General features: G+C 35.8%; 1 protein-coding gene across 2 annotated transcripts in view; it reads right to left on the bottom strand.

Annotated features, from left to right (window-relative positions):
• The window catches only part of LOC148954553 (uncharacterized), a 186188-nt gene that overhangs the window by 91522 nt on the left and 79201 nt on the right, over window positions 1-15465 (bottom strand). For both annotated transcript variants that reach the window (XM_089086593.1, XM_089086594.1), the window contains one exon: window positions 8790-8897. In XM_089086593.1, the coding sequence (XP_088942719.1) occupies window positions 8790-8897 (108 nt within the window). The remainder of the gene's footprint in view (window positions 1-8789; window positions 8898-15465) is intronic.

The following is a 15465-nucleotide window of genomic DNA, read 5'->3' as shown; positions in this document are numbered from 1 at the left end:
ATTTTAAGCTGGATTGATGGAGTCATCATCACTAAGTTATCGTATATCAGCCAAGGTTTGGTTTGTATACTATACTAAGGTTAAATTTCTCCAGCTCTTGAGCTGTTTTATTGAATTCACTTAAAACTACAAAAAACATTAAGCCCCAACGGAGAGCAGAGCTCGTAAAGTTGGGTATATAATAGTTGAACATATCAAAAATTGATCCTCTAATTGGATCAAACTTGCAAACTAGGCTACTCCTTTTTTTCTTAATTACCAAAAAAAATGCGTAAATAAGCGGTAACTGATTCACAAACTAGCAGACAACTGATTCACAAAAATGCGTCATACAGATTAAAAAAGCTTGTATGAATCATGTTTTCAACAATTAAGGTATAACATGTTGACCTTCAATAAATGTATTTATTGAAGCCTCTGATTTATGATGCTTTACACTATCTGTTAATTCTGAAAAATTATCACATTACTAAAAATACCTTAGGAGCGAAGAATCCCATGAGTAGCCTGCAGAAAATAAAAGACTGATTTGCAAGGTTCTATACCGACCATGGTAGCGATATCTTTTAGTCTATTATCATAATCAAACAGTTCGTGGTAAAGTAAGGAGCGAACCGGCTCAATGGTAACCGAAATTCTACAAAACGGGATTTTGTATCCCGATTCAAATATATAAGTTTCATCAAGTTTAATCCTACCCATCAAAAGTTAAGCACCTGAGAAAATTTTGCTAATTTTCGAAAAAAGGGGGAAAGACCCCCTAAAAGTTATAGAACCTTAATGAAAATCCCACCATCATATTCAGCGTATCAGAGATCCCTAATGTAGAGGTTTCAAGCTCCTATCTTAAAAAATGTGGAATTTTTTTTTTCCAGAAGAAAGATCACGGATGCTTGTTTATTTGTTGTTTTTTTTCCAGGGTTGATTGTATCGACCCAGTGGTCCTAGAATATCCTGGGACGGCTCATTGGAACTGAAATTAAAATTTCTAGTGCCCTTTTTAAGTGACCAAAAAATGGAGGGCAACTAGGCCCACTCCTACGTTAATTTTTTCCCCACAGTCGTCTAATCAAAAGTATAAGATGGTAATTTTATTCAGTAGAGTTGAGAGTATGCTAAACACACCTTTCGACTTTATTTTATCCCCCAACGTCAATGGGGGGAGGGCTATCAATTTTGGGTCTTACCCACTGCTAACAAATAGAATTGGCTATTCAGAAAAATACCGACGTTTACAGGGGGGATATTTTCTGGTAGTAGGGGGGGTCAGGGGTTATGTGGGAGGATCTTTCCATGAAGAAAGTTTTCATGGAGGAAGGGACATTGTTATGAAGGGGGCGCAGGATTTCCCAGGATTATTTAAAAAGATCAGAAATTAAATATAAAAACAACAAGTTTTTGTACTGAAAGTAAGGAGCAACATCAAAACTTAAAACGAACAGAAAATATTACGCATATGATTGGGTTCGCCCCCTGGTCAATACCTCGCTCTTTAAGCCAAAGATATTTTAGTACTTTCATAAGAGCTATTTATTCTTATTAACGGCCTTTGTGATTAAGGGGTCATTTTTTAAAGAACTGGAACAAAATTCGAACTTTAGCTTAAAGACCAAGGTATTGACTAGGGCACGAACCCCCTAGCATACGTATTAAAAATATATGAATATAGAAGTTCGTTACGTAAGTTACATACATTTATTACTAATAAAAACTTTCGTAAATAAAACTAAACAAGTTTCGAGAAAGCCATTTAACCAAATAAAAGTAAAATTAATGCGCAAATTTGGTTTTAATTATTCATGTACGGTGAGCCCAAATCAAAACCTGCATTAATTCAAAAACATTCAAAAATTAAATAAAAAAACAAGTTTTTTTAATTGAAAGTAAGGAGGGACATTAAAACTTAAAATGAACAGAAATTATTCCGTATATGAAAGGGGCTGTCCCCTCCTCAGCGCCTCGCTCTTTACGCTAGAGTTTGACTTTCTCACAACTCTATTTTTTTCAGAAATAAAAAACTTTAGAGTAAAAAGCGAGGCGTTGAGGAGGGGAAAGCCCCTTTCATATACGGAATAATTTCTGTTCGTTTTAAGTTTTGTCGTCGTTCCTTACTTTCAGTTAAAAAAAACTTGTTTTTTTTTATTTAATTCTCTAATAAACTCAAGCAAGCTCGTTTTCAGCAAAGCGCTAGATTTTAAATTTCTATAAATATTGGAAAATATCGGTCAGTTTATTTGAGCTAAATATTGTAGATTTATCTTTCGTTATCTACAAAGCAATACTTTTTGCTCGTTTTTTAAGTTTCAACTTTGCTCTTTGATTCTGTGTGAAAAAACTTTGTGGCTTTTAATTAATCTTAATTTAGAAAAACTTAGTTTGGAAAAAAATAATCTTTGCTCTGTTTTATTTTTTAGCATATACAATTAACCTTACAAAAAGATTCCTGCTTAGATGGGCGACGAAATTAAGCAAGTCATTACGATTTTTTTGTAAAAATCAAACATTAAAAATAAGGTTTAATCCGTAGCTTCCTTGAACTTTCCCATGAGATATGTGGAACTTCGTCACATGACTAACGAATTCAACAAGCCTACGTTGTCATCGGTATCTTTGAGAATTCGCACACACAAAAGTTCAATTATTTTTATGAAAATGAATGGCTGACATTTTTTTTATCCTGTGGCAGTTTAAAAAAAAAAACATTTTTAGGCTTGCTGAGAGGGCTTGCTGAAGCGGGCTGAGAGGGGGATTACACAAGAGGGGGAATCGCAAACCACTGGTTCAGAGTTTTTAATCAATCACTCAATCAATCAATTAATTTATTGAATTAATCAACTCAACAAAATACACTTCAATATAAACTCCCCCGTAAGGCTGTATGGCCAGGAAAAAAACAGGGGAGAAACAAAAATGGAACAAATAAAAGTATTTTCAATATAATGCATTGCATTTCAACCTTTCAAAGACTCAACACACACACACACACACACACTACACACACACACACACATACACACACACACACACACAGACACAAACACAGAGAGACACACACACAGACACACACAGAAACACACACAGACACAGACACACAGACACACACACACAGACAGACACATAGACACACACACAGAGACAAAGACACAGACACAGAGACAGACACAGACACACACACAGACACACACACACACACACACACACACACAAACCCACACAGACAGAGAGACACACACACACAAAGACACCGACACCAAGAGACACACACGCACAGACACACAGAGCGAGAGACAGACAGCCACACACCCACACACACACACACACACACACACACACACACACACACACACACACACACACACACACACACACACACACACACACACACACACACACACACACACACACACACACACACACACACACACACACACACACACACACACACACACACACACACACACACACACACACACACACACACACACACACACACACACACACACACACACACACACACACACACACACACACACACACACACACACACACACACACACACACACACACACACACACACACACACACACACACACACACACACACACACACACACACACACACACACACACACACACACACACACACACACACACACACACACACACACACACACACACACACACACACACACACACACACACACACACACACACACACACACACACACACACACACACACACACACACACACACACACACACACACACACACACACACACACACACACACACACACACACACACACACACACACACACACACACACACACACACACACACACACACACACACACACACACACACACACACACACACACACACACACACACACACACACAGCGTCACCCCCCCCCCCCCAAATAATAATAATAAAAATTGACAAAAATATATTTAAACATGAAAAATCAAGACATTAAAAAATTTCTTAAGATTCTTTTGAAAGTTCCAAACGAGTGACATTCTTGAGCTGACTAAGGTAGGCTATTCCAAACGATATGACAAGCAGTTAATGGATTAAATTCAGACCTCACCAATGGAGTAAATAAAATATTAATATTCCTTGAATTGCGAAGATGATGCGAAGACCTATCAGTGACGAAAGAAGGAGTAGTTTGAAGGGCTGCGGGAACATCACCATGAATTTGATGAAAAGTGAAAGACGCGCACGAAAGAGTGTAGAGAGACTGCAAATCAAGTAATTCAATCAAGAATTTGTTTCCTGTATAAGCCTTCTTGCCTTATCATATAATTATTTGAAAAAAACTACGTTTTCTAAAGAGTTAAAGAGGCTGAGTTACAAGGTCGAACCTTAAAACGTACAGGGATTAGGAGGCACAGTTGGGGGGCTACCACCCCCAAACCCCCGCTTTCGCAGCCTTTAAATATAAAAAAAATTTCTTTAAACTGAAAGTAAGGAGCGACATTAAAACTTAAAAAGAACAGAAATTATTCCGTATATGAAAGAGGCTGTGCCCTCCTCAACGCCTCGCTCTTTACGCTAAAGTTTGACTTTCTCACAACTCTTTTTTTAAACAATAAAAACTTTAGCGTAAAGAGCGAGGCGTTGAGGAGGGCACAGCCTCTTTCATATACGGAATAATTTCTGTTCTTTTAAGTTTTAATGTCGCTCCTTACTTTCAGTTTAAAGAAATTTTTTTATATTTAAAGGCTGCGAAAGCGGAGGTTTGGGGGTGGTAGCCCCCAACTGTGCCTCTAATCCCTGTACGTTTTAAGGTTCGACCTTGTAACTCAGCCTCTTTAACTCTTTAGAAAACGTAGTTTTTTCAAATAATTTCTGCACGTTTTTGTACAGTTTATTACTTATTATTGCTTGACTAACTGTTAGCTGATCGTGTCAGGAGTTAAAGTTGGGGGACTGCCGCCCCCCAAACCCCCCGCTCTTGAACATTCTTGTGTTAAGGCTTTTAATTCCTGAATACTCAAATCACGTCGTACAGGGTGCCTCCTAATCCCTGTACGTTTTAAGGTTCGAACTTGTGACTCAGCCTCTTTAACAGCCCCCCAACTGTGCCTCCTAATCCCTGTACGTTTTAAGGGTCGACCTTGTAACTCAGCCTCTTTAACTCTTTAGAAAACGTAATTTTTTTCAAATAATTTAAAAAAGAAACTGAGTTTCTTTTCAAAGTATATAAAAAGTTGCTCTGATGGTGAATCGAACCCGAGTTTTCCGCCTGAAAGTCTGAAATCTCAGCCGCTGGACTATACAAACATAATAGTAATTGTTGTTTAGCAAATAGAAGGTATTTTCGACGCAAGCAAATTCCCAAAAATCTTGATATGTGGTTTTTGGAAAACAGGGAAGGAGTGATCAGATTGAGCTGAAATTTCGACGATAAGCTCCCAGGCCCCAGGAAAGCTTATCCTCTAAATTTCAGCCCGATCAGACAACGTTAAAGGGGGGTTGTGGAGGAAAAATTAACATGGGCTAATATAGGAAAACGAGGTTTTTCGTAAATGTAAATTCGGGGGATAATTTTTTCGGTCTGAAAATATCAAAAGGCCCTAACAGGTCGAATTCTGCTTCGAATGAGTCCTCATTCAACCGGCGCCGTTGCCACCGGGGACCGTTCGGCGGGTAAAAGAAAAAAAAAAAGAGATGACGGGGAAGGGTCTAGATGTTGTTTTTTTAAAACAAAGAGTGATCGGATTGAGCTGAAATTTTAAGTATCAGATCCTTGGCCCTAGGAACAATTAAAATTTAAAATTAAGCTTAAACGGACCACGTTAAAGGGGGCTGTGGTGGGAGGGTCCAAACTTCCGGCCCAGTTTACCCCATGAAGATAAAGTCGGAGGAGGATGAAATTTTGCACGTTTCTTAGTTTGAGCTTGGGCTACAAAATGCAATTACCGCCGTCTCTCTGCGACCTCTAGGACCTGAAATCGTTTAACATTGTGGTGGGTCGCCTCTTTATAGAGGCACAAGTGTGCCTCCTTGACTTAGAAAGTGGTTTCAAAAAAGAAGAGAAAGTTGACATTCATATTGTAGGGCAATAAGAGACGTAGGACTGAACTAAGCAATGGAACAGAATTTTTAAAACTGATCCTGGAATTTATGATGGAGCCCTTACTATTCTTCCCCGGCTTTTCATTAGTTAACGGCACCAAAAGGTGCGATTTCTGGAGCCGTAAGGCACTTTACGATAGGGTCCTTAAGACGAATAGAAATAAAAAGAACGTAGAGGTAGTAGCTTTTAACTCAGTACATCTCTCTGCAATCTTGAAGAAAACTGCTAGCCCTGGTAGAAATGAAATAAAAAAACAACAAGTTTTTTGAACTGAAATTAAGGAGCAACATTGAAACTTAAAACGAACAGAAATTATTACGTATATGAGGGGGTTCGAATCACCCTTTACGGTAGTTTTTTGAACTGAAATTAAGGAGCAACATTGAAACTTAAAACGAACAGAAATTATTACGTATATGAGGGGGTTCGAATCACCCTTTACGGTAAAGTTTTAATTTTGTTCGAATCACAAAGCCCTTAATCACAAAGGCCGGTTAATTAGAATAGATAGCTCTTTTGAAAGTACTAAAAAAAACTTTAACGTAAAGAGCGAGGTATTGACTAGAGGGCGAACGCCCTCATACACGTAATAATTTCTGTTCGTTTTAAGTTTTAATGTTGCTCCTTACTTTCAGTTGAAAAAAACTTTGTTTTTTATTTAATTTATGATTGTTTTTTAAATAATACTGGAAATTCCGGCACCCCTTCATAGATATGCCCCTTCCCCCATGAAAAAATTCTCCATGGAAAGATCCTCCCCCGTAGCCGCTCCCCCCCCCCCGCCCTCCACCCCACCAGAATCTTCCACCAGATTCACCATAATCCCCTCCCGCCAGATTCTATTCATAGAATCTCGAGAAAACGAAATTTTTACTTTTTATTCAATTTCTAAAACAAGTTTAAAAACTTAAAACTAGGTATTTTTAAAACGATTTCAGTTAGATAGGTATTTGAGTACAATTTCTTAGACTTTTAAACTAGCAGCCTTTGCCAAACTAATACAAATTCACCGTGGCCAGTTCCCTCCAAAGAATAGGCGTAGCGTACTTTGCATGGCAAGAAACACACTTGTTTTGTGGCATGCCATGTAAGTCATTGAACGGAAGATAATGTGTGTCCGTTTCATGCTTGAATATACGTTTTTTTTTTATCTGAGATAGAATCCCTCTCATGACTCGTTTTTCTCAAAGATTTCCTAATATGACAGCATCATCCTGAACAGTCGATTAATCTATCAAAAAAATGTTTACCTACCAAGATGCAAAAATAATGTGTGTCGCCGTAATGTCGGGGTTTTGCCTCCAAAAATGGTATCAGAGCGATAATATTAAATATTAGGAATCAGCGTCATACCGCTGAAGCTCATATAAACTAACGAGTCAAGTATAGTGTACATTATCACTGAGCCATACTAGGATGATAGCATGAACAGCAATTAATCCCAAAAGAGGTTTAAAAAATGCTGAGACATGTAATGTAGATTCACCCTATTATACCGGTAACGCTAATCTGAAATAACAAATGATTAAGAAAAATTGACTTGTTTATGCCCATCCAACAGTCTATAATGATCAACTTTTCAGGGCTCAATTGTGTCGGTGTCACCGATGAGCCATTCTTAAGAAATTTAAAAGTTATGACCTGGAAATGGTTTTGGCCTTTCAGACCCTCGAAGGAAATATTTTTTACAAGGGAGGAGGCACTTTTCAGGGGTGATTATTATTCTTAATAGATTATCCTGAAAAAGCTAAACTTACGCGGACAATGGGGGGGGAGGGAAGGTAGCCCCCATGTTTAAGATAGTATCAAATACAAATTTGAGAGCGCAATGAATTTTTTTTTCCAAGCGAGAGTAAGACCAATGTTAAAGCGTGAAACAAATAGAAATTCAATGTACGAGTGGGCCAGCCGTCCCGCTAAAACCGTTGCTCTTTGCATTAAAGTTCCAACATATTATATATATATATATATATATATATATATATATATATATATATATATATATATATATATATATATATATATATATATATATATATATATATATATATATATATATATATATATATATATATATATATATATATATATATATATATATATATATATATATATATATATATATATATATATATATATATATATATATATATATATATATATATATATATATATATATATATATATATATATATATATATATATATATATATATATATATATATATATATATATATATATATATATATATATATATATATATATATATATATATATGATATATATATATATATATATATATATATATATATATATATATATATATATATATATATATATATATATATATATATATATATATATATATATATCGATAGTACGCTCAATACAGAGAGAGTCAAACCTTAGCTTTGAGAAGGGGGCTTAGGGGGTGATATCCCCTTCTATAGTTTGAATTTCGTTCGTTCTAAGTCGTTCTTCACTTTCACTTAGGAAATACTTGTTTTTACTTTTATTTAACCATTTCAAGTTTCTAACAGAAAGCAAAATCAATCTACTTTTGAAAAGTGTTAATTTTTGAGCGAGTTCATTTTTAGCAATCTCTATTTTAACGAATTTACCCCTGGTCATAATAAATAGAGTATTCTGAGCCTTATCTAACTCGTGAAAGAACGTTCTATATTATACAAAAAGTAGAACTTACTCTGACGTAGATGAGTAGCTTCGTATCACCAATCCTGTATTTTCCTTCGGCCACTCTAATCATTGGGAATTGTGTGGCACATGAACATTTTTCAACGAGGTCTTTAACCTAGAACAACGAAGTGACAAACTTAAGAGAAAATAAGTTACTTGCTTTTTATTCAAAACTCAAAATTGAAGATATTCAAGATAAGATAAGATAAGTTTTATTCTTCATTAAATACACATACAGTATTACATGTTATTAATCCCTCAAAGGCTCATTGGCCTGTACAAAGAGGGAAGACATATGAATTACAAACACAGAGATAAAAAACAAAAGAAAATTTAAAATGATCACCTACTCACATATGAAGGAGAAGAAAAGAAAATATAGATAAAATGGAAACTATTGAAAAAATTAGAATGAATAAACTAAATTAATTAATTATATTAAATATACTAAAAAAGAAAAATAATAATAATAAAAAAAAAAAAAAAAAAAATTACTATAAGCGAATTCCTAACGTCGAAACAGAATTATGTGTATTGTCAGGTAGAACCAAAATCATAATAGCTGTTACGATATTATTAATAGCTCTTATCCAAGATATTAAAAAATCATAACTTAAGCCATGTACAGCCCTTTTAAACTTATATTTAAAACTATATAAATCCCAGTTCAATCAGCTCTGCTTATTTCTGAGGCTAGGTAGCAAAATTGACGTTTATGGGTTAATTCAGTCATAAGGCTTATAATTATTGAACTGTAATAAAATGGTGCGAAAGCAATAAAATTTATCATGAATGCTACTCCTTAGTGAACTATACAAGTTTCAGCAATAAATATTGATAGTCATACCTGAGGCCTGGGAGTCATAGCGCAGAGAATACCACAATAAAACAAACTAAACATTCAGGGGACATCAGGGGACCTCAAATCCACAAAAAAAAAAAAAAATAAAAATAAAAAAAAAAAAAAAAAATAATTATTCAGTTTGATTCTTAACTAAATGGTCCTTAAGAATCCTCTTGAAAGTGCCAAACGAGTGGCATTTCTTTACTGAAGAAGTCAGGGAGTTCCAACCTGATGACAAGCGATGAGGGGATTGAAATCTGACCGCACAGTGGGAGTAGGGGGAATGCAGATATAATCTGACGAACGAAGGTTATATGGAGCTGAATCAGAAATAAACTGAGAAGTTTTTTGAAGATATTTTGGAAGATTGCCATGAAGCTGATGAAAAACAAAAGAAGCACAAGAAAGAATGTAGATAGACTGTAGATTTAGAAGCGATTTGGTGTCAGACGGGTGGGTGTCAATAACCAGACACCGTTTTTCATCATACATGAAAAAACGCTATCACATGGTAGAAGGAAAATTAGAGATGCATACTACGTGACAAGACGAGACATTTGACAGATAAAGGCAGAAGAAAAGATTCATCAGAAGAGATCCAGGATATGTGTGTTTGAGTTTTCGAATGACACCCAAACTTCGTGAGACCTTAACCCTAATCATGGCTATACTGTGTCTAAATGAAAGGTTTTCATCAAACAGGATACCAAGATACCAAACCAACCGATTCTTTGGTCTACACAAGGAGCCTTGTTACACCTGAAGCTGTGTCAGTTGAGGGAAAGCTACACCAATTCGAGAAAAAATAAGAAAATGTGACTTGGTAACATTCAAGGCCAAGTAATTCGCCTCAAACCATGAAACTGCTCTCTCAAATATTGCCACCAGATTAGACCTGACATCACATTCTGTCCTCCCTAGAGTCCCAAAAGTGCTGTCCTCAGCAAAAGCAACGAGGCAATCTTCGTTAGAAGTAGCATTGGGACACTAAGGAACATCCGGATGACACAGATTGCAGTATAACATAGAATTGGTGATCTTCACTGCTGAAATCAGATCATTGAAATAAATCAGATATAAAACGGGGACGAGAACAGATCCCTGGGGGACGCCATAATCTACTTCAGAAGGGTTCTGGACAAACAGATCAATTGAAATAAGTCTAACAGAAAGATATGATTCAAACCAAGAGAAAACATTTGATCTTATACCAATATGCGATAATTTCCAAAGGAGAATCTGATGAGTCAAAGAATCAATGAAGTAGAACCAGAGCCGTTCCTAGGGTGCGGGGGAGGGGGCAACCAGGTCAGCTTCTCGGAAGCCACCGCGGGGGGGAGGGCGTCAGGGCAGGGGAATTGCCCACTTCGGTCAAATTTTTCACTCTGATTCGGCTTTCTTTGCTTATATTTGAGTCAAAAGTGAGGCACTGTAATTAATTTTTCCCCGGGTACCACCAACCCTAGGAGCGGCACTGAGTAGAACGCATTCAATAACCAAATTGGTTTTAGAGCACGTAGCTATGGGAAAGAAGCTTCATTTCGGTTTTAAATATCCTGTCAACATCAATACTGAAAAAACCAGAATTTTCATTTATTTATTTATCCAAAGCCCTCTTTTTTTTCAACTGAAATTCAACTAGCCTTTCATAGGGCGCAATTGAATTAACTTTGAGAAGACTTGAAATATTAGAAAATTTTATTCTGCTATCTGATCGTTTTCTTCGTAAATCTCATCATTTGTTTTTTTTTCATCTAACTTTAAATGAATCTGCAATTGAAGAGGTTTTCTAGGAACATAAACTCCGAATGGATTACAAAACATTCATAAAATATAAAAGTTAAAAAAAATGTAAGAGTTTTATTCAAAAACGTTCAGAACACTTATTGGAAAAAAATACTTGGAATTTGTAGTGGAGGGTTGAAAAAATTCATCCTAAACCTCATTGTTAATGTGCCCTTAGAAGGGTTTTCAGCACAACTGATGCAACAAAAAAGGGGACAATTGAATTATCCCGTTATAAGACCGTCGTTTCTTTTGGAAGTAGGTTTTTAACATAAAATGTAACATGAAAATTGACCTTTCTGTTAGAATGAGGAATTATCCTCTGGTTGGGGGCAACAAATATTTCTGGCAAACTAAGGCGTTTTCAGTTGAAGCAGATAAAATGAATCTAAATACGAGACTGAAAACGATCAGCTACCCTTTATTTATACGTGGAAAAAAGTACCTTTCTCCCATCAAGGTAAACAAATACCTTTCTCCCATCAAGGTTTTCATTTTTCGCGCTGAGAGACAGTTTTTTCGGAGAGTTTAAAGTTAGCGTTAGAGTGGAAATATTTCTGAATTTGTTTTGACAGTTTTATAGGTACACGCAAAATTTTCTTTGCGTGTACGCGAATCACCTACTTTCTTTTAAACGTTTAAACTTATTTACTTAGAAAATTTTTACAGAATTTATTACACATTCCTCATATTCATCATCTAAACAAAAAGAACAATTTTTTTCCTTTCTTTCTTTTTTCTTCTTTCTCTTTTGATCGCGATGTAAGTAATATATACATTGGATATTTGTACTTTTGTCACTTGGAAGCTTCTGCAATACATCTAGCCTACTTGTTTTTTTCAGATCATGTACATGAAAAGCGCAAGTTGGTACATTTCCTTCATGAAAGTGAATTGTACATCCAACTATTTCTGTTTTATTCTCGTTTCTACCACTTTAATAACACTACAATTTGAACTTAAGATTTTCAACATAACTAAAAACCTGGCGCCACTCTGTAATTTCATAATAGATCCAAATACGACAGAAATGTGCGACTCCATTAAAGGAAATCAGAATTTGCCGGGTTATTGAACGACCTTATATGTCAAGGTTTATGTTCCATCCATAAATTTAATACTATCATCTTTTGTTAGAATTGACGATCGAGACACGTCGGATGACAAAGCTGATTTTTTAAGTATTTAATCTGATCTTGCACGACTGAATATAATTTTAAATTTTGCTTAATTTGGCCAGACACTGGTGAGCTAAGGATTAAAAGTTAAAGTAAATAGTTTTAAGCGATCTTGTAAAAAGGCTTAGGCAAAAACTATGGATAGCATAAAAGAGTGGAAAACTGACGTTAGTGTCAACGGCAAAAAATCACCAACGCCATCTAGCATTAAGCATTACTTGCCGTTCTTTCAGTTTAATGATGAGACAAAATTAGCGCAATTAGTGTAGTAATAAGTGTCTGATCTCAGTTTCTGAAAAGACAAACAATTACGAAGCTTGATAAGAAATACCAAACAATGCCAAATATTAGATGGCGGTTATTGATTTTGTGCCGAAATTAGCGCCAGTATTCCCTCTTACAAGTTATCCATACTTTTTGGGCATAGGTAAATAATTCTAGCCGATATGGAAATACCGCTTCCTGAATGTTATTGACAAGCATGAAATAAACTTGAAATTTTTCTCTTGAGCAAGCAAAAATAAACACATACATTATGTTTCCAGAAAATCACAAGGAAAAAGTTTGCTTCAACGACGTTGGTCTTCATGAGAATGTTTTGTTTACAAAAAATCATGTTCTAAGCAGCTTCAAAATAAAGTTTAGAACTGGCATATAAAATTATATTTCTATCTTTTAGAGCAGCCAAAAAATAATTTTTTTTCTAATTTTAACATAAATTTTTCTCCGGAAAATCTTAAGAAAAAGTTTGCTCCGTTTACGGTGGGGTTTTTATGAGAATATTTTGTAAAAAAAAAAAAAAAAAAAAAAAAAAAATATCCTAAGCAGCTTCAAGATAAAAATTAGAACTGGCAGGATAAATTATGTTTACATCGTTTAGAGTAACCCCTCTTTCTCCGAAAGTCATCTGATAAAAATTTTGAGATAACTATTTTGTTCAGCATAGTTGAGACCCCCCCCCCCCGGTCTTATCGATTTGCTCTTTGCCAATAACTTTGCAGAAAAACTTTCTTCTGTATTTTAAAAGAGGTAATAGAGCCAGCTGAGCTGGTATCAAACAGTTCGTGGTAAGGAAGTAAGGAGCGGCTCGGCCCAATAGTAACCAAAACTCTAAAAACGGAATTCTAATAAGTATAAATACATCAAAAGAATTGAATTCTTATCCTGATTCCAAACATAAAATTCGTTAAGTTTAATGCTACCCATCAAAAACTACGAGCCTGAGAAAATTTCCGTGATTTTTGAAAAAGGGGGGCAACACCCCCAAAAAGTCAAGGTATCTTAATGAAAAACGCGCCATCAGATTCAATATATCACAGAACACTACTGTAGAGGGTTCAAGCTCCCATCTGCAAAAATATTGAATTTGTATTATTTTTTTTTGCCAGAATAAAGGTCACAGTTTCCAGTTTATTTCTTCTTTTTTTTTCCCACAGGGGTTATCATATCAAACCAATGGTTCAATCAGATTGGGAGAGGGCTCATTCGGATGGAAATTAAAAGTTCAAGGGCCCTTTTTAATTGACCAAAAATATTAGTGGGCAACTAGCCCAAATCCCACACCCCCTTTCCCCGAAAGTCATCCGATCAAAATTTTGAGATAACTATTTTGTTCAGCATAGTTGAGAGGTCCAGTAACAATGCCTCCAGGGATGACATGACTCAACACAGCTTCTAGAAAAAGGGCTGTAAGTTACGAAATTTGCTCGTTGTTTACATATAGTATTTTTTACTGGGATAGACACATATTTTTCGGACAAGGGGGAAAGTTTCTGCAGGGGGAATTTTCCACAGTGATAATTTTTCGTGGGGTAGTCTCCAGGCATAAACTTTCCAGTGAAGATTTGACACCGGGGGAATTTCCCAGAATTCCTACACAAAGTTCTTTCTATTTGTATTACCTTTTTTGGGCGACTCAATTGTACATGTGGAGATGTTCTGGGAGAACCGTCCGGGGGAATTTTGACTGCGTTTGGAATATTCTAAGGCATTATTCCGCGGGGGAGCGATTTTACGTTTGAGAAATACTCAATGAGGGAATTTTCCGCGGCAGAAAATCTCATTAAGGTTATTTTCTGCGTGACAAACTTTCTAGTTCCAGGGAGGGGGGAATCTCCGGCATGACTTGAAAAACTATCATAAATTAAATAAAAACAAGCCTTTTTCAAATGAAAGTAGGATAAGAGAATTTTCTGAGCGGAACTCACCGAGAAAAATTTTTCTGGGGGAATTTTCAGCGAAGATGGGACTGTCCGGGGGAAATTTTCCATGGAAGCATTTTACAGGAGAGAAATTTTGCATGGAAAAATTTTTCAGGGAGATTTTACGTGGGGATATTTTATGTGGAGGGGGGGGGGATTTTCCGGCATTATTTGAAAAACGATCAGAAATTAAATTAAAAAAACAAGTTGTTTCAATTGAAAGCAAGGAGCAACATTCAAACTTAAAACGAACAGAAATTACTCCATAGATGAGGGGAGACTATCCCCTCGTCAATACCTCGTTTGACTACACTAAAGTTTGACTTTTTCTTTCAATTTTTTAAGAACGACTCATGAAACACAAGAGCCATTTAATTAGAAAAGAAGCTTTTTAAAGTACCGTACTACAAAACTTTAGCGTGAAGAACGAGGTATTAAGGTGGGGGGCAGTCCCCTCTCATATACGGAATAATTTCTGCTGGTTTTAAGTTTTAATATTGCTCCTTACTTCCGGTTGAAAAACTTTTTCAATTTAATTCGCTCAAGCAAGAACGAACCGATATTACCACAAATAACAATGGCGCTACTGCTCCCTAAAAACCCAAAAAGCAAAACTGTCTTTTACGCTTTATTCAAAAAGTTTATTTTATTCTTTGTCAACAGTAGAAATGAAAG

Source organism: Artemia sp. Qi Xiang Cuo, chromosome 3 (assembly GCF_049724085.1).
Source record: "Artemia sp. Qi Xiang Cuo chromosome 3, ASM4972408v1, whole genome shotgun sequence".
Taxonomy (NCBI): domain Eukaryota; kingdom Metazoa; phylum Arthropoda; class Branchiopoda; order Anostraca; family Artemiidae; genus Artemia; species Artemia sp. Qi Xiang Cuo.
Note: the sequence above shows the minus strand (reverse complement) of the source record. Positions and strands in the feature narration are given on the sequence as shown.